Source organism: Sceloporus occidentalis, unplaced genomic scaffold (assembly GCF_023333645.1).
Source record: "Sceloporus occidentalis isolate IW3139 unplaced genomic scaffold, rSceOcc1.0.p SCAF_63, whole genome shotgun sequence".
Taxonomy (NCBI): Eukaryota; Metazoa; Chordata; class Lepidosauria; order Squamata; family Phrynosomatidae; genus Sceloporus; species Sceloporus occidentalis.
Genome location: NW_028317043.1, coordinates 5281000 through 5302052, shown reverse-complemented (window position 1 = coordinate 5302052; position 21053 = coordinate 5281000). Strand labels below are relative to the sequence as shown.

Here is a 21053-nt window from a genome sequence, read left to right as displayed (position 1 = left end):
GAAAGTTACATTTCATAGTGTTTGTTAAAACAATATCATTAGTAAAGCAATCCCTTTCTGTTGCATGAACAGTAACTATCCATCTGAATTTCACACTGTTGCAAAGCTGTGTAGTACAAGGTGACCAGATGGCTCCTTTAACCAGGGACACTTACAAAAATACAGCCACTACCAGCCAAAATGTAGGACCACGGAAAAGGACGGTAGCTGCAGGGTAACCCTTGTGTAATAGCCCTTTCTGTCACATAGATAAACATTCAGAAAAATACATTGATCCATGTATACAAGAGCAATTCTTGGCAAAGTCCCAAATACAATACGAAGTAGTATCACAAAACCAAAACAAACTCGTGTTCCATCCTGGATTATCCTTTTGGCACACTGGACACATTGCCTAGGAGCCCCTGTAGCCATAAGGTCTTTCATGTAAAGATTTTATGTGGTGACTCGCTAAATGTGTTACCCAAATGACCCTAATAGTGGTCCTCATTGAAACTTTGACTTGTTATTATTTAAACGTTATTATTTAAACGTACGCTTGAGTCACCTGTATTCAAGCAGGGATATCAACCATAACATACTGGTAGCAAAATCATTAAGTCTTATGTATGATGTCAACTCCAGACTGTGTGACACTGAGAATCTGCCCATTCACCCTGAGAACCTGAGACTTGGGGCCAAATCCTGAGAGTTCCCAGGTGTATATATAATATATAATATAATATACTAATATTATAATATACTAAAATATAAGTATTCTAAACTATACTCTGCTAAAATTGCAAAAAAGCTGAATATATACATATATTGAAACAGGTAATGTTCTGTTTTGGTGAATCACACATTATTCTTGAACCATTCAGTAGTTATTTAAAAGCACAGACCATACACAAGTGTTTCTATAAACAGTAATGACCAAGTAGGCAGATGGAACCATGCATAGAAAGTTGGCCACAGTGCATAAAGCGCAAAGTAATAAGAGGCTGTGTACATGTTAGAGACGCGGGAGCTGGAAGAAGTGTGGACCAAGCCAGAGAACAGCCTGGTTTCTGTACTGGGTTGATAAGCCCAGCTGCATCCCTTGTGGTACACAAAAGTTGTCCATTTGCATATTTACGGACGCTGCTAGGACTGCTGTAGAGAGAAGCCGTGCTTATAACCTGTTCCAGCTTAGCTAGTATAGAGCCAAACAATGCATCAAGCCCACAGTAGCCATCCATGACCATTTAACTTACAAACACAGAAAAATAACAATGGCATGTCACATGGACCAAGGTACATTAGAACATATAAAATCTGCTTTTCCATATTACTGAAGTCTATATTCATGTTATTAGTTTACTATTTGGCATCTATGGTATATTAGTCAATGATATCTGACAACAAGTCAGAATGCTGTCTTACCTAGCTATAGAAAACCAGAACAGCACAATCACATTATCATTGGTAAAATAATGAGAGAAAGACAGGAAGCTCTTTTTATTTAGGTTCATCAAATGCCCTGAATATTACTCACAGCTGCTGTGACAAACACATTTGAATACCGTGATCAATGTTAATCTTTCCTTAAAGTGATCCACTGCACAACACCCATGTGTTATTAGTATTTAAAACAGCTGTCCCCGTGATATTTATTTTTATAGTACATTGGTTAAAGATTAGAACTTATATACTAAAGTCACACCATGATCAGGTGTTCTAAATGAATTAGCCTATTCGAAAAATTACCTACATGCTCTCAAGTGCGCTAGAACATAATTGTGGAAAGAGACAACTGCCTGTTTTGCCATAAGGGCAACCTGGCTCTCCATGGAGGCAATATTCACCAAAGCTAACATGTTCATAGGGGACAGCTGCTTTAATAATGTACAGTACTAAATATAATGTTACCTCCTTCTTCAGATACCCTGGTGCCCTCACTGCAGTAAGAAAAACTAGGGTTCATCTCGGATACTTCTGACCTGTCATCACCCTGACTCAATGCAGCAGCCCCAGCAGAGTGGCAACAGTGCTTACTATAAAGGCTTGCTTTCTCTAAAGGCAAAGGAACGCTATTGTAACAAATTACTGGAAATAATAGAATAAGATATAAAACAAAACAAAATCAAGAAAGAACGCAAAGTTTAGCCTCAATGTATCATTTATATGTGGCCTAGAGTGTGTGTTAATATTATAGAATGCAAGTGTTTTGGTCGCCTACATAAAAAACATAGAACAAAAAAAGCTGATATTACACAAACAGTGAGCACTATCTTTATAAGAACATTTGGCATCTATTCAAAGCGAAACTTTGGCAGTAATTTCCTATCACGTTCTGTGCCAAAGATATTTTTTAGTTGTGGTTGTTGTTAATGAGCTACGTGTTTTGAAAGGCACTATTACGATAGAAACGTCCTGAAAGGGTAAGCTGAACAGCCTCACAATAGAAATAGTGGAGGCTTATACAGGAAGCACACATCCCAACTCTCTCGGATGTTCCAGGAGTCTCCATCATTTTAAGGCTCCCTGATGCCCGCAAATGGCAACAGACATCATGGAAATAGAATGAGTGCGAGAGAGTTTATTATGACTATTGAACTCTCTCGCGCGTTCACGCTCAAAAAAAAAAAAAAAGGTGAAGCTACCTGTCTGAAATTAATTCTTTCAGGCTGGGATGTCTGAGTAAGGGAATGTAAACATGCATGGGATATCCTAAATCTAAGAGAAGACCGGGGACTGGATGATTCATACTGAATGATTCTTATCTGCCATCAAGTTCTATGTTTCGATGTCATTGAAGAATCAAAGGGTTTTTATACTTTGTTATTATTGCTAATTAATTCTATTTAATAATATCTATTTTATCAAAGAGCTATACAAAAATCTATATGATTAGTTAGTATTATGAGATTTTAAAACTGTGTGGGAATTTCATATTTTTGGGGAGTTTACAGTATCAGTCAGAAATACCAGTTAACTTATGCAGACTCCTAGACTGGATATTGTCTTCCAGAGGATCAATGTCGAAGATGGAGCCTGGATCAGTGCGCCAAACCTTGAGGTCTTAAGCAGGAAAAGGAAAGGTGTAAGACAGATAAGAGGAAGAAGCGAAAATACATTCCAAGTACAAGGACAAGTCAGAGATTAGCAAAAGGCCGATATAAAAAAACATAATGCTGATAAAAATAAAGTGCCTAAATACCAATATGTATTCCTTTAGCAACACAACAAGCAAAATGATTATTAAAATAATTATTGATATATAAAAGATGCGTAGCAATATCTAGAATAAAGGGATTGCTTTAATATGGTGCTGATAATGATTCTAAAAAGATATTTTTTTAAATTATTGAATGTATTTATTTGCAACATTGATATTGTGCGGTATAGGGAAATGTGGGCCACCGCATGTGTGAATACATTGTAAATAGATAACTATACCACCAACCTTTTAGCTTATAAGCTTACAAGAGCAAGGCCCTCTTCTTCTGTACCAGTATATGTTATGCATGGTCATGTTATTGTTCGTTTTGCATATTGCCACTTTTAAAGTTATTTTTAATTTTGTAATTACCCATGTTAATAACACTATGCTGGTGCCTTATACATTTATTAATAAAAGAGGCCCTTTATCTGTAGAGCATAAAAGTTGTTTATCTGTTGTGTTAACATTTTTTAAATGTTTCTGTATTTTTCAGACACTATTAAAAAGAGATTTGCCCTGAACTTTCCTTTGTGTTTTGAACATTAAATCCCAGCAAGAATGTGGCCACTTCTTTGTACTATTGCCAGTTCTACCAGTGCTCAAATCCAAACCTACTAATTCCTACTTTCAATAAACATCGGGCTTTAGCACCGTATTTGGACAAAAGGTAGGCAGTACATGAAGAGGGTATCTTAGGGTTTGGGTGACAATACAGGGGGGAAATGCAAAGGCTCGGGGGACAATGAAGGTTTTGGGAGGGCCTAACAAGGCCACCCAATTGCATATACATATGGAGAACTGTAGACAGGCCTTTCTACACAATGGAGAACTGTATACAGGCACTGTTATACAACCTAGAGCTGAAGGCAGCCACTGACATACAACGGTGAGCTCCAGGCACACATGACAATTCACATATACACATTCCACACACTCAAACACACATACTCTAACACCATAAACGTACACATCGATTCTCTCCTTCTCTTCCCTCCTTCTTTCACTCTCCTTCGGTAGCTCGGGGAGGAAAGTTCGGCTGAACATGTGTTTAAGCCTTTGCAAGTGGAACACCATGTAAGCTCAACCCTTGCGCCACCATTGGTCTGGCTAAATTTTTGCCTCTGGGAGGCCGAGACATAAAATTGGTAGGCTACAAGCTTTAGATCACTGGTTCTGCCACAGCCTTGCCCATTTAACCCATAATACGGAGCTCAAACCAATTATGAGTACTATAGCAATACTATTCTGTTAAAAACATCTTAACGGCAGCTGCACCATCTTCATGGATCTCTACCATAAACCACAATTGTTTACAGAATTCAAAAGTCACACAGTTAACTTAAGTAGCTTGATATTTTTCTGATTCACTCACAACTCACCCTCAATGCTCTTATCCCCTCCCTTACAGGGGAGTTCAATGTAGTCCTAATGCCTACATTTTAACTTCCTTTAAGTCACCCAACCATTTTCTCCATTCTTATGCTGCATTGGGCTATCATGTTCAAAAATACACTAATATCAAACTACTCAACCCTCTGAGTAATGTAATAAAAGTAGTGTGTAACTACTTTTAATTTTTAAAACTAGGGGCAAAAAAGTCAATATAGTTTGAAAAGATAACACAATTAAAATGGTTTGCGTTAAGTGTAAAGAAAATAATAATAATAAAATAATCTTACATAACCTAGAATAAAAAGGTTAAAATCATCCTGTTATGTTGCAAACAGATCCAGTACAAAGCCAAAGAAAATTTCCAACTCATCTGCAACTAATAGCTATTCTATTACATTTCAGCCGCTGTTCTAACCAGTGAGAACCAAGCACACTGCTGGTATAGTGCCCTCTAGATCTTGATTTCTGATAAACTCACCCACAATCATCCCAGGTCTTCGATCCATCTCAACAACATGAGGATGAACCCCTTTGTAGGCAGCATCACTGACAATTTGTGTGTTCTTTCTTACACGGTCAGTCACTGGATCATCCACAACTGAGGTGAATCCTCTACCTTTTGTCTTCTCAAAATCTTCATGATATTTAATCTGAAAGTAATCAAGAAATGTAACGTGCTGAATTATTTATTTGTCACGTATTATATATTCGTGAATTATAAGAAATACCAATAACAGGGTCAACAAAGGCTCAAGATTCAAAGTGAAAGGCTGAGTGAGAATAAACTTTGGGTTTGCACAAATATGGAGTCACGTCTCCTTCTTAACTACAGTGAACAATTAACTTTCTAAGTCTAAGACAACTATATATTGAAGGCCGCAGAAGTCATGCCACTTCATTTGTAGCTGAAACTACGACTTACCCAATATTTCAGTCCAGTTCCAACATCTTATTAACATACTTGAGTTTAAATTAATGTGACAGTAATTTGAGATTTCTACGTGTGAAAGTTACAATACCTTGTTACAAAAATACAGTATATAACCTTATACTTCCCAGAAATGTAAACTATATTGATAACACTATACCAATATAATATGTATAGCTTCATATTTCAATGTGTTCAGATAACACACTGGGATCCTGCCACATTTAATTTGTCTGTTTTTTTAGAATTTATATCAACACACGTAGCCTAAATTAACAATTATATTGCAGATTGTTATGAATACTGACATACAAGTCAATTGCCTAAATAATTTGCCAATAACATACACATGGTAATAAACAAAATAAATTCTTACACTTCAAGCAAACAAAATTAGTGTGTCAAACAGCATCACTTGTGCAGTCATGCAGATGAGAACGCACCGTGCATCACACTCAGACTGTGTCAGGTTCAGTTACGTGCGAGTTAAAAACAAATACGCAATCCAGTTAAGACAAGGATTTTATTAGTGTTCCGACAAAGTGATTGACGTCAATGTTCAGCTGCACTTGAAAAAGAAAGGACTGAATGTGCTTGTAAGTAGGTATATAGTTGCTGTAGTTTCCAAAAGTAAGATAAAATCTCTGCTACATGCATTTTAATTTGAACGTTCCAACTAGTGTGACAATGTCCCAACACCCTACCATTGATACGTTGTTTTGTGTTTCTTTGACATGCCTCATTTCTGGTGTGTCTAAATTTACATTAGATCTTCCTTTCATTTGCTTCAAATCACTGCTGTACTTAACCTGGATGAAGACAGTAAGACATTTATTCCGTTAGACCATATAAACCCAAAATAAACCCTAATTGAAGGACTGTACTTTCAATCGGTTTATATTGTAAGACCGTTGGAGGTCACAGAGCAGTAACCACTGGGAGAACTGTGAAAAGGGATTATAATAAGGATAACCAAAACCTTTCCAAAAATAAAACCCGCAACATATCAGTTTTACCTTATCTTACATTCAACACCAAAGGGGTCATGGAGTGAGGGTAATTGTAACTTGTTAAACAAAATGCTTTATTTAAAATAAATGGATATAGAAATATAATTAGAGTAAATCCTCAAATTCCTGAATATGAAACTTGCCGAACTAATGTTTTCCTGATTCTTTTTTACTCTCTCCATCTCAGGGGTAAGGCTAACATCGGTCGCTTTTCCTATTTTCTCCTTGTAGTGAACCTGAGGACAAAGGAGACAGTACAGTCAGAACACAATAAGATTTACTCCAATTCTGATGTATAAAACACAATACAGCTATCAAAAATCTGGAGCAAGAAAATGTTTAAGAAAATCACCTTTATTGCCAACGTATCTGACATGAGCTCGTACCAAGGGGCCCCTATTATATCATATACTAAAGTTCTTTAACTGTAAATTTGAAACTTGAGTTCTGTTTACTTTATCTGCCCTAAGGAGCAATATTTTTGGGTAAACTTGGAGCTTCTCAATACCAAGTCCACAGGTACCACAAACAGTAAATGTTTTAAGGCAACTTTTGCTCTTGTGCAATCGTAATAAAGACAAAAATCCTCTTTAGTTTTTTTTTCCTGTATTGAGTGGAAAAGATGACCCTGCTTGAGAAAATGTAACAAGAGATGAGTCCTATTCATCATAATTTATGACTAAAATATGAAATTTTCCATTAAAGCTGTACAATGTTGAAATGACCCAAATCTTTGTGGGATATTCAGTTTCCCGCACCCATACGCTTTGCCCCGTGACTAACAGGTCATAAATATTATGGAAAGAATTTTCTGCAGTGCACATAAAAATTTAAAATGTTATGAAGATATATGTTGGGAGTTCTTGCCGTGCTGAAATGTTCCTGATTCTTCTTGACGCGTTCCATTTCTGGAGTGATGGTGACAGGGGTGGCTTTATACAGCTGTTCTCTGTACTGTACCTGTTAATCATAATAATCAAGAAGCTTTTATTTCAGAGTGTACAATCTATATTCAGTTTGGAGAAACATTGCTACAGCTGCATACAACACGAGACATACAGGCACAGGTGCCACGTTTCCAATACAGAACAATTGTCTTACATTACTAATATGTTTTTGGTTTTCTTTAACTCTCTTTATTTCTGGTAGATCTGAGATGGCTGTGGCAGGTCCAATATCTTCTTTATATTTTACCTATATAATATAGACAGAATCAAATTCCCATATCTGAACATGCAATTGATGCATACATTATTAATACATAGACTGCAATAGTAGTCTAAATCAGATGTTTACCTGTGAAATCTTTACAGCAAGATTTTATTGACACACGCTCAACCACGAGGTTAAATCACTTAAACCAAATGCTAAACTCATGGTTCATTGCAAGTGTTAACTAACATTCCCTGAACATCTACCAGCTTCCATGAACTGCCCTAAATTCGATGAACTTGCAGGAAGGACACAAGTAGATTAACTATGAGAAAGCTGATGAGTTAGCTCTTTGAAATAGTTAGTGAATAGATATGAAAAGTTCCACCCTGTGGTCTTTATTGGGCTATCTGGACCACTTGTGAATTCTTATATAAGCAGTTGTACATGATGTAAATTATATATTTATCAAAGGTTAAAGACCAACATATGTTTATAGTTATGTGATTCTGGTGCACAATTTTGTATTTCGGTTTAGCATCATAGAAACAAAGGGAATGCTCCTGTTGATTGTACAATTGTGGCTGAGAACCACTTTTTTATAACAATGTCTTCAAAACACACATCTTGGTACTGGTTCATGTGAAAAAAGCAACAACCAAAAAGCATCCATATTTATATGGATGGTCGATACAGTAAAAGCTACTGTTTACTTACTGCACTGATATTTTGCTGGGTTATCTTAACTCGTTCAGTCTCTGGCGTTTCCCTAACAGCCGTGCCAGCCCCCACCTCCTTTTTATATAACACCTAAAATTACAAATAAGGTAATTACAACTTAAATATTGCATTAAGCACTTTTTCAAAAATAATCAAAAAATAAAGAAATCTTAAACAAATGCATTATTAAGCTAATATTTCAGTATTTAAGTATGACGGTGCTCCAGAAATGAAGTATTTGGCCATTATTTGGTAAGCGTAATTTTTAAATATGACACTCCAGTTAACCTGTAAAGCGCTACAAAATATGATGGCACTTTATGAATTAATAATAATACCACTTATAATAAAGTGATTTTTCATCTCAGAAATTAACTTATGTTCTAATATTATTAATTTCACAAGCTTTCACTGTCCAATTTAGCAGCATTGAACAGCCAAGTTCTTTGGTGAACAGTCTAATGGTGTCAATGGAATGAACAGAATGAAGAATTCTGGCGACTAAATTTATCCTAAATTATTTTGTAGTCCTACTGTGAGTTTGTTAGAATTGCACCAATTCAAGTGCAACAACAATAAATTAAGCATTTTGCAAATGCAATTTCTAACACACTGTGAAAAATACTACATTTGCAATATAATTCAAGGTTATACTGGATAAATTTATTAGGCAAGCAATGTCGGGACACTTTGTTCTTAAAAGTATATTTATCTAAAACACTCACTGAACTTATGTTCTTTTGGGTGGTTTTGACTCTCTCAATTTCTGGAGTGTCTGCTACTATGGAATATGTAGAAAGCATTTTGCCAGCTTCATCTTTGTATTTTTTCTAAGGAAAAATAAATAAGTATTAATAAATAATGTGATTTCTTACCTTTGTCTGCTTGTAACCACTTTTAAGTGAAAGCAGGACTATTTGCAACAAGTAATGTAGACAGAACACTTAGTATTTAATTAAACTATATAACAAAAAATAATTGTATACCCTTTTCATGCCTAGAGCTTAAGTGAGCATTATATTTTATAAAGAACTACATTTGGAAACTTCTGGCATTAGAAATTCCTAAGATCTACAAGGAATCAATATTTAGAAAACCGACAATTAGTAATTTATTTCCAGGGAAACTGATGGCAAAAGCAAAAAGAGATAACATCATGTTTGCTAAAATGTCATGGATTACTAAATTGAAAAAATCAGCACTTAATTAAGGTCAAATGTCCATACGCTATCTTACATTGGCAATAATTTACTTTACTCACTCTCGTTGTGGGGCCCTTGCTGCAATACCCGATGTACAATATCCTGCAAGCCCGTTATGTATAGTGGTCATTTGCTAGAAGCGGTCAGTCAAAGCAACATAATGTGTTCAGTGTTTTAATACAGCGGTTCTGTCATTTTCTGACACCGATTAAGCCAACTGCTTTATCTACACTAGGAACTGACACAGTGTTTACAAAGATGCAGTAGCTGGTAATATTGTGGGCGTATGTGAATCACATATTATGAGAAATGAGAATGGATTAATGAGCTTCATACCAACCTGACTTATGATCTCAGAAGCTCTTTTGGCTCTCTGTAGCTCTGGAATATCTGGACCAACCTGCATTCCTTTCCCTTTGATTTCGGTCTCCAGGTCCTTCCTGTACTCTTTCTGCATTGGAAATTCCAGGCCATGTTAATGAGATGTATTTCATTGTAAAATAATTAAATTGTAACCCCCAAACCAACACACTGACTTACTATAAAAGTAAAATACAAGCTATTTCTTTCATTAGAAAATGCATATGTGAATATTTTTTGTTATACTGTATTATTATTTGTAGAACAATCTGCTTTTTGCTGTATAGCATATCACTCAGATGACTACAGTTGGGAAGACATGGTCTACAGTCATTAGCAATGAAGCCCTCTGCACTTGCTAGCTAGCAGCTAGATTTCCATGGTGGTGCCAAGTGCCTGCTGCACAGAAGGTTTACACAGCTGGTAATCAAGTGGCTCTTCATCTGTACCTAGCAAACAATTATAAACAATGCACCCTCCAACCACTTGGTGTCGCTAGTACACAGGAGTACATATACAGGCTCATGTGTGGAAGGGAGGAAGAGGATTTTTATTGTGACTTTTTATGCATTAAGTTTTTCCATTATTTTCAGGGTGGCCCATGTGACAAAGTTGAGGTGTCAATTGCTTTCCTGATCATAGCTAACTGGCATTAAAGTGAAACATTTTGTAAAATGTGCAGCTTTTGTGTGCCAGGGGGTGAACAGTGACTTTCAGTGACTCAGCTTGAGTAACTTCATACAAAGTAATTCTTGTCTGATAACTCTAATTTCTGGAGAATAGACCTTCATTTTGCTCTGTATGATCAGTATCTACCCTACATAACCAAGTTTCCAAAAATATAGAGATCACATGTGTGTCATGCAGGTTACGGTTGGGAAGACATGGTCTACAGTCATTAGCAATGAAGCCCTCTGCACTTGCTAGCTAGCAGCTAGATTTCCATGGTGGTGCCAAGTGCCTGCTGCACAGAAGGTTTACACAGCTGGTAATCAAGTGGCTCTTCATCTGTACCTAGCAAACAATTATAAACAATGCACCCTCCAACCACTTGGTGTCGCTAGTACACAGGAGTACATATACAGGCTCATGTGTGGAAGGGAGGAAGAGGATTTTTATTGTGACTTTTTATGCATTAAGTTTTTCCATTATTTTCAGGGTGGCCCATGTGACAAAGTTGAGGTGTCAATTGCTTTCCTGATCATAGCTAACTGGCATTAAAGTGAAACATTTTGTAAAATGTGCAGCTTTTGTGTGCCAGGGGGTGAACAGTGACTTTCAGTGACTCAGCTTGAGTAACTTCATACAAAGTAATTCTTGTCTGATAACTCTAATTTCTGGAGAATAGACCTTCATTTTGCTCTGTATGATCAGTATCTACCCTACATAACCAAGTTTCCAAAAATATAGAGATCACATGTGTGTCATGCAGGTTACGGTGAATTTTGGTGGGGGCTGTGAACTTCTTGACAGAATTCCCACAAACCTGAAAGTCCTATTTCTAGAGTTAGTAAAAGTAGTGAAAGTGGGTATAAAATAAAATATGCAGAAAACCACATGGAAAACTGTAGAATTACGGTACTCCACACCCTGTTATCTAGCAAACAAGGCAACTGCATACAGAACTAACAGAGAGCTTTCAAAATTCCCTTACTATGGTAAATAACTGCCACTGATTTTGGGTGCCTAAATTACATGTATAACATACGAATTGTATATTTCTTATACTAACCTGGCTGACCATTTCAGATACCCTCTTTATACGTTGTATCTCTGGGTTATCAGCACAAACTTGCATTCCTTTCCCCTTAATTTCTGTTTCCAAGTCTTTCTTGTATTCCTTCTGCACAAAAGAAACCCATGCAATTACCGTTAATTATTATTAAACTGTAGCACCAAGTACTGTCCTCTGCACAAACAGGCTATCTTGTCTTCGAGACCTTTGAACAAAATCTTGTCCAAAATCATTTGTCAGCACAAGGAGAAGTTTCTTCCTAAAGCTGTCAGTTCTTGAGTTAAATTGGTGTGTGAATGCCAACATAATAATAATAACCATCAGAATGATTTTAGCTAACCCCTCAGCTTTAGCTTTTTTATGATGTGTTATAAAGTTTATTTGAATACAAAGCCACTAATTTACAAGGTGAAGTCGCTGAAAATATATACTGACAAGGACCCAATTTAAATCATTTGGAGTTGCTCACAGAACCCACTGCGCACACACACACACTCTTGGCACCCCTGTGTTTCTACAGGCTACAGGCAAGTTTTGCTTTACCTAGTGAATAGACTAATAATACATTATCCCAACAGCAGCTATCAACTCCTCTTATTGTCTTGGCTGGACCAAAATGATCTTTTCCATAATATCATTAGTTGTATCAGGATCATTCTTATTTCTTATTTCTAAAAGTGCAGCCACCTTGCTGTTATATTTACCTGGCTGATGATTTCTGATGCCCTTTTAGCTCTGATAATATCAGGGATGTCTGCATTAAGCTCCATACCTTTTCCTTTTATGTCATTTTCAAGGTCTCTCCTATATTGTTTCTGTAAAAGAAATGTGGCACCTTTTCATAATGTACAAAACAGCTGATTATAGCACTTTTTATACAAGGCAATCCTGTACCTCGCTTAATATCTGAGCAGCATTCTTCACCCTTATTAAATCGGGAGTATCTTCTAAGACACTAAGCCCTTTTCCTTTGATCCCTTCTTCCAAATCTTTTCTGTATTCTTTCTAAAAATCAAAAGAAAGGTAAACATGTAGGGTCAGAACAATTACATGTGAAAATAGCCATATATATATATATATATATATATATATATATATATATATATATATACATACACACTATTTAGAGTTAATTAATAACACAATGTCACTAGCACAAATAGGCTGGATATGGCTCTGTTCCGATAATTTCATATATTGTTTCTTATCACCTTTATAAAAATCACAATATTAAACTATTGTTAAAGTTTACTTTCTAGTCTCCAGTTTTTCCAGGTGAGCAATAGAAACATTGTTGTTAAGATACATGACAACCTTACACAACTGATTGTGGTAACAATGTCTTCGATTACATGCTAATAATTAATAACATCCATTTTATGTTTATAATTAAGATATGTTGTTATGGAGTTATTATCATCCATAATTTTAATTATAATATAATTATTAGAATTTTAATTTGCAAGGTTTAGGAAATGGAGTAACTCTTATATGCCAATTGGAATGTTCTTAAAGACATATTTCTAGAAATCGTTTTGCTGGTATTGCCCAAAATAAAATAAAGAATCCAGGTAGAATGCTTGATAATGTTTTAAGGGAAACGTTTCTAGATGTTTCAGACAAATGACAGTAGTTCTCCTGTTATATTACTGGCTAAATGGATAAGTAATAATAATAAGTTATAGTTAGGACTCTATGAATACTTCTCCTAGGTGGATATATCTTCCAATTCCTATAGTGTTTGTCATGACCTTCATCACACAAAATTGCAACTATCAAGAAGATCTGTGCTTGTAGAGATTTTTAGAACTTGGCATCTGATGACTTACTAAATTTGCTGACTGCCAAGCAGTGGCGGAACTACCGGGGTCGCAGGGGTCGCGACGGCGACCGGGCCCCGGCGGCAGGGGGGCCCAAGCCAAGGGGCCGCCCGAAATCTTTTTTCCGTTTTTGTTTTTTTAACAAATTCTCAAGTACCATATTCAGAACTAGACTGGCAAGTACATGGGAGCAATGTCACAATGCAGCCTTCTGATACATGGAAGTGTCAAGTAACATTGTGGTCAGACAGGAAAGTAACTCCTAATAAAAACAGTTTTCCAAATTTCCACATTTACCTCCTTTAGCAGATTAGAAACATGCATTGCATGAAGAAATGTTGGTGTAAGGTCCATATCTGCTGCTGCTCTTCCTTTAATGCTTTCTTCAAAATCTTTCCGGTATGATTTCTGGTTATTCAAATAAAAAGGAAGCTTGATCAGTCAAATAAAATAGATATAAGACCAGCCAGCAGTTATCTGTCCGATATATCCTCTAGGCAACCATAGACAGCATAAATATTGACAAGAGAAGAGATAACAACCGCTGGGGCCTATCTAGTTTTCCTGTTTTTCCTGAAGTAAAAATGGCAAACCTTACTTGGTCTGGCTTTATATTTAAGAGAATCTTATGCTTACGCCATGTGGCTTTATATTGACTCAAGGTGTTAACCTCCACCAAATCTGCAAGAAGGGTGTTCTACTTATCTATTACCCTCTCGGGACATTCAGGAGAAGAGGAAGAACCCTGCCAAAGAGAAATCCATGGATACAGGAAACAGTAAAACAGAACCCCCTGTATGAAACTAGGTACAGCGGACATTTATTTTATGTAAACCTATGAGATATATTTATTCTGTTCCTCACAGATCATGCAATCTACAGTTCTATATCCATAATACTTTAGTGCAAAAGTAATTCACCAACCTCACTCTGCATCTTCTGGGCCTCTTTTGAAACTTGGTATGACGGAGTATCAACAAACTCCAGCAAAGATTTGCCTTTAGATTTCTCATATTTTTCTTTGTATTTAACCTGAATACAAATAACATTCTCGTGGTATTAATTCTTCTATTCCCACCAGTCACCAATTGTTTAAAACATTTTTATTTGTTTTTTCACAAATTTGAGTACATTGAGGAGCTGTGAGCGAGGCATACAGACAAAAAAAATACAAGTTTATTTAAATAAAAAATAATCTTGTAAAAATAATACTAATAACACACCATCTGGCAACACCTTGGAAATTATAAATACAATTTTGAATCAATATTGTGCCCCACTTGATAGGTTTCCTTCCTATTGGTTGCTATGGTGACAATACTACTTTAACACTTTGCACCAAAATCCTTTTGAATACACACACACACACACACATAACGTTCATTGTTTTATTCTTTGTTATTCTAGTTTGACATAATTTATACAATATTTCACTCAAACTGTACTCAAATAACTAATAATAACCCAAAATGTTTATTTTACCAAAAGAAATTCCATCTCCCAATCATACTTATCACAATTACCTGACTCTGAAGGATAGCGTTTTCCTTATGGTGAATCTGCTCTGCTGTATCCAAAGCAAAGCTATACATGGCCTTGTTTTCTTCAAACTGTTTTTTGTATGTTGTCTGAAAAATACAAAAGTGAAATATCTAGTTATAGTATGAAGCTGAGAGTTGTGTGACTCTGGCCATTCAAGCCATGATAAATTAGGTGCTCTACATGGAAACATAGTATTTGAAGGCAAATAAGAATAATTTGGCACATCTTACACCTCCAATGTGAAGTTCTAAAAGATCAAGCACTGTACATATGTGATCTCTTCTTTTTTTGTCATCATCATATACTTCTTCTTTTCATGGAGCAAACCAAGGAATATACAAATACTGAATTTAAAAATTCAATATTTACATTTTAAAGTTAAGAATTGTTTCACACAATTCTGTTTATGTAAGTTAAGTAGAGCTAACTACTTGTAACCACTAGAGGGAGACATTAGTAATTTAATTATAAATCCAGAGAAACTTTTCTCCATATTCTTACTAAAGTGGCCCTTTAGGTGGAACTAACTAGTCTACAGAGAGCAATGCACAACAAATAAATTCTGCACAACATAATGCTGCTGCAGAAAAAAAACCATTATATACTCTTACTGTTATTGTATAAGAATGACAACATTGTATAATATTGCCTAAAATATACACTAGTGATAACTGCTATAGTTTATATTAAAAAAGTTGATAGATTGATAAATAACTCACATTGCTTTGCATCTTGCTGGTCTTTAATGCATGTTCAAGGTAAAGTAAATTCGGCAAGTCGAGAGCTGGATCATGCATGTTATTTAAGTCTTTCTTATACTGCACCTAATTAAAAAATATTGCTGATTAGTGGAGTTCCTAACTTTGTGTCTACCGGTAGATCAGGTATATTACAAACAATTATATGACAATTCTATGACAGCTTTTGAAACAAGTCAAGGAATAAATTACCTGACCATAAAACCTATGGCTTGGGAGGAAAGCTGGCACACATGTGCTACTCAGTTCTAGTTCAGGGTAGGTCTAACGACTGGCATGCCCTGGGAGCTCAGTGAGGTCATGTACAGCAGACCACACTGTATACAAGCAGGGGTGAGGGCAGGCTTTATGCAAGACAAGTATACAGTATATGTATGTAAGGAAGTGAGTGTGTATACGTTTTGGGGGAGGCAGGGGCTGGGGAGACCACTTGGTTGGTTTCACAGTTTATACACAATGTTGTTCTTGTAATACAGTAATGTAGGTTAGCATTGACAATACCTGGTTTTATATGATTTTTTTCCCCAATAAACTCCCTTTATCTGCAGACCTGGAGGCGGTCATTGTTGTCAGTCATCTGATATTGTGGGTGACTTTCCTCGCTCAAACACCACACTGAGCTAATGCTAATGAAACCCTTTCCTCCATAAGCTTTTATTAGTAAGTGTGTCCAGGTGAGTGATTAACAATAAGTCATAGCAGCAGCACAGGAAGGGCTACCAGGTCTAGCTCTGGACAAAACTGTAATCTTGTTAGCTTGTAACCACTTTACCGTTGTAACTGTGTGATGCTACAATGCTTTGGGCACAGGCTACTGTTTTATACAATATATAAATATTTCTTGAAACACTCAGAACAGAATCTCACAGTTTCCAAATGTCTGCAGTGTTTTAGAATTTGTTTGAATCCCTGTGGAGGAATGAATATTCTCTGCTCAGGGATTCACAGATTGTACAGCTCCCCAACAATTGAAAAGTGTTAGAGGTGTCAGCAAGTTAAACTCAGCTGTGATTTGGAAGCACAGCAGGGTTTAGAGCTGTGTAAAGCAGCTACTCTATCCATCTTTGTTCTTATTAAATTAAATACTGCATGGATTTTTTCTATTATTTTCAAATATTGTATCCATGCAAACTAGTCAAAGTTCAAAACCATGGCTAGCAATGGACTATATTTGATCTCGCTTCGTGCTGGTAATCATGGGCACACTCTAAGCCTTAATTAACTGGTGCTACCACTGGTAAATAGCACATGGTTTACAATTCCTGTTTAAACATTAACAAAATAGATTCATGGTATCTAGGTCTAGAATGTACTAGATACATCTATAAAAATGCAACATAGAAAGCTGAACTGAGTACCCTTCACAGTATACACAGTATACCACTGACAAAACACAAGTTAAAAAGAAACCACTGTGCTAAATTAAAAACCACTGAATTGGGAGTCACATTTTACCTTCCAGGATTAGCAGACTTATTTTTATATAAGGAATATATGACTTGCTTATTACCACACCATCTTCAATTTAAGGATTGCTTTTTATCCAATTATTCCACTTTTCATTACAATTTTAGACACATAAATTGAATTATTTAATTTTTTAAACTATATTAGACCTTAACATATTCCAAGATGTAAACTGCTGTACAAATATAGCAAACATAAAAATACTATCTCTACTGTTTGTACTAGAATGAGCTTCTGCTGTGGCAATGACCTATGCTAACATCAATCACAGGTTTCTTTGATCCTTTTAAACATGCAGCGGTTCCCCCCCACCCCACCCCACCCAACCACATCTGGACTTTACCAGATCCGCAAGCAAATGTACCAATTCATATTTTGTATTTTTATGTACATGTACCAAACATTATTTTGGGGACTGTTTCTTTTTTAGCTGTTTACCTTGGGAATGTACATTCCTTTATCTTGATCCCCCCTGGCCTCCTACAGCCATAACTAGTTCCCTTTTCTACCCTAAAAATCCTCTCACTTATTAATCTCTCTCTCTCTTTCCCCTCTTGTAGATTTCCTGAAACATTCCAAGTCCTCTGCAAATCTGCTAGATGGCAAGCTTACAGGCAGGGCTCTCAACTCCTGACGTGTCTGTATGTATTAATATATATATTTGTTGTGTATGTGTTAACTACTCCATTAAAAGTTTACAGTGCTGCCTAATTTGTTGGTGCTTACGTATAGATTACCAGCCCTATTACAGAGTAGAAGAGGGTCCTGTTTTGGGGGGGATTACTGTATATCAGTTGTATTGCTCCATCCTATTGTCCACAAAGTGGCTGTTATTTTATTATTATCTGCTCAGTGACCATGATCTGAACTCTGATTTCTTACTAGCTGATATAAATACCAGCAAGCCAGTTCAGAACTGGTTTCCAAACTAGGTACAAGGTGCGGGTCTGCACCCAGCGTTTACTGTGTCCGATTTGCAACACAGATACATATAGAAACAAAAACAATTCAGAGACTCATTTCTATGTTCTTTTTTTTAATATAAAATGTATGTATTTCAAGAACTACTGTAAGTGCAGGACCTGAATAAACATTTCCCCGGGAATTCCAATAATAGCATTAAGTGCTAGGAGCTGGTAAATCAAATAATGAAGTAAAAAGAGAAACAAAAATACATTTCATTATTATATCAACCTCAAAAAAGGTAAATATGCGAAACTCCTGTTATATGAATTAGGATTTCAGGTATCTATGAATTGACATTAACCTGTAAATCTAAACCAAGTATTTTTAAATACAGTCACACAGCAGGAATACTAAGCAAATATATTACTATTATCATAATATGTAGCAAATAAGAAGAATCTCTATGTATGCAGATGCACAGATTATGTTAATACATACATCACTCGCCAGTACAGATGCAGCCTGGGCCTGCTTGAAGGAGGCACTGTCCAAAGGGTTGTAACATGGCTTCTTGCCCTTCATGTCCTTATTAAATTGTTCCTTATATTTTACCTAATCAACAAAAATTCTCAGCAAATTAAAATTCACAGTCTATAAATCAATTTTTTTTATTTCCTAATTAGAATTTATTTAAAAACACAGTTTGGCTATATAGTATATTTTCCTTATATAACATTAAAAAAAAACAATGCTCCAAGGACACCCCTTAAAACTGTGGTGGAACCAACAGCAGCACCCCTACCCTCATCCCATGCCCTATGTCAGGTAATCATTCTATCATTCATACTATCTAGAGCCCAAATACAGCTGTGCTATTTAATAAACACCTAAAGTTACAATGGCTATTTCTGGATTGTTTTGTCCAAGTAAAAATCAAAGTGAACTTATCTATATGCTTAATGGCTGTTCTCTGATTTTTTGGATCTTATAACTACAATGATTTATTACCTGACTGGCAAGCTTTGAAACTTCTTTTGCATGTTCGAAATCTGGTCGTCCTAAAACTGCTGATTCCTTGTTCATTTCCCCTCTGTCTTTTCGATAATCAACCTGTAGAATGAAAAAAATGTCAAAGCCACCATATTTTATAAAACACAGATAGACAACTACATAATGTGCTCATTAAATCTTAAGCGTGTAAATATCCCAGGTGATGTTGTATGTAACAGGATCCATTCACAGAAAGTTGCCATAAATAAATAGTTACATAAAAATCAGTTCCCCAAAGAACACAGCAAGAACATTTATGTATCTGAAGTCTCTTGGGTGGCCCATGTCCACGTCTTCAACCCTCTCCCTGGAGTTAAATGTATTTAAAGTATCATCTTTTAAATGACTATTAGAATAAGATAAGCCAACACAAGATCTATGGACACTTATTTTGAATATTTTGATCATCAAGATTGCCCAACTGAATGTTTCTTGTTAATAATGAACTTATAGACTCTAGACTCTACCAACATGAGGGAGCTGATAATAAACTATAATATATAATAATATAACTATAAACTATAATAACAAACTGTGTCCACCGAGACAGATATCAAAACTAATAATAAAAAAATACTGAAGCGAATAATTACATTGCTTATAATTTTAGAAATCTCTGTTGCTTTTTGGATATCTGGTCTGTTCAACACCTCTGTATACTTGTGCGTGTCCAACAGATCTTTTCTATATGATATCTGCAATGACAAAAATAGGGTTAGGACTAAAAGACACAATTATATAATGATATGTACATGTAATTGCATATACATTTGCACAATACATTTAGTCTGCTTTAATTGGGAACCAAGATTTTCTATTACCAGTGTCACTATAAAAATTATATTCTAAAAATATGTTTTTTTAAATATAAATAAAACACAGGATAAAATAGTAATTAATAGTTCCATATTTTGGCTTATTACATACATCACTCTGGTGTTTATTGACTTCCATTGCATGCTTAAGTTCTGGAGGCTCCAACATCTGCGCATAACTTGATTTTCCCTTTTCTGAATCATATTTTTGTCTGTAAATAGCCTAGGAACAGAATAGCAATGTTACTAGAATTGTGAGCAAATAAAGTAGTCTATAATAAACCAATGATGTAATTTATCGCTGCCTTTTAGCGATAATCTATTTGATCTCTTCTTATCTGGTATGTTATCCGGTATGCAACCAAAATTACCCTTAGAATCACCTAATCTATACTGTTTCCCCGTGTAACCTTTACAAACAAATTACACAAATATGTTAAAATTGTGGCCATCTTACTATGGAATCTAAAGGCATTCTATAAATTAAATGTCCTAATTATAAAATCATATATATATTTTTTTTTTATTTGTTTGTATTTATTATTCGTATTGAGGATTTTTTATTACTATGGAACATTAATATCATGTTTTACAAAAAACAAAGCATATTTTTTCTTTATTTATATTATGAAGGATGTTGATTTGAAGAAAGCTGAAATGTATAGAGACTGGATGTCTGTATCAGCTTATCAGAAGAGACTTACACAGTGCAGTTAGAGATTTATATCAATGATGTCATTCCATTTGAAAGGGAAAGGACACGTGACTAATTGTATGCCAGGGCATTACAAATATACACCTAATTTATTACAGGGAAAATATTATGTCTGCCAAAAATCTACTTCAGTTTTATGGCAATAATAAAAAATGGAGCATTTTATCAATATAATTGTCTATGGATAATTTTCTTCAGGCAGATGGCCGGCCCCATGAAATGTAACTGCCACATTTGTCTCCATCCTTGTAAATTAATGTAGCATTGGAAATAAAAGCCCCCACAGTGTCATATTAC

At 35.5% G+C, this 21053-nt stretch overlaps 1 protein-coding gene across 3 annotated transcripts in view; it reads right to left on the bottom strand.

Moving 5' to 3' along the window:
- Window positions 1-21053, bottom strand: part of LOC149287226 (LIM zinc-binding domain-containing Nebulette-like) — a 74899-nt gene that overhangs the window by 2503 nt on the left and 51343 nt on the right. The window contains exons 5-25 of one of the 3 annotated variants that reach the window (XM_089493145.1): window positions 20154-20264; window positions 19820-19921; window positions 19185-19286; window positions 18675-18788; window positions 15765-15869; window positions 15027-15131; window positions 14428-14535; window positions 13801-13911; window positions 12578-12688; window positions 12388-12498; window positions 11681-11791; window positions 9929-10039; window positions 9112-9216; window positions 8384-8476; window positions 7616-7708; window positions 7382-7474; window positions 6658-6750; window positions 6209-6313; window positions 5055-5226; window positions 2950-3042; window positions 1891-2034 (exon numbers count right to left, since the gene is read on the bottom strand). In XM_089493145.1, the coding sequence (XP_089349271.1) occupies window positions 1891-2034; window positions 2950-3042; window positions 5055-5226; window positions 6209-6313; window positions 6658-6750; window positions 7382-7474; window positions 7616-7708; window positions 8384-8476; window positions 9112-9216; window positions 9929-10039; window positions 11681-11791; window positions 12388-12498; window positions 12578-12688; window positions 13801-13911; window positions 14428-14535; window positions 15027-15131; window positions 15765-15869; window positions 18675-18788; window positions 19185-19286; window positions 19820-19921; window positions 20154-20264 (2293 nt within the window). The remainder of the gene's footprint in view (window positions 1-1890; window positions 2035-2949; window positions 3043-5054; window positions 5227-6208; window positions 6314-6657; window positions 6751-7381; window positions 7475-7615; window positions 7709-8383; window positions 8477-9111; window positions 9217-9928; window positions 10040-11680; window positions 11792-12387; window positions 12499-12577; window positions 12689-13800; window positions 13912-14427; window positions 14536-15026; window positions 15132-15764; window positions 15870-18674; window positions 18789-19184; window positions 19287-19819; window positions 19922-20153; window positions 20265-21053) is intronic. The other 2 variants (XM_089493146.1, XM_089493147.1) reach the window with 2 other exon arrangements.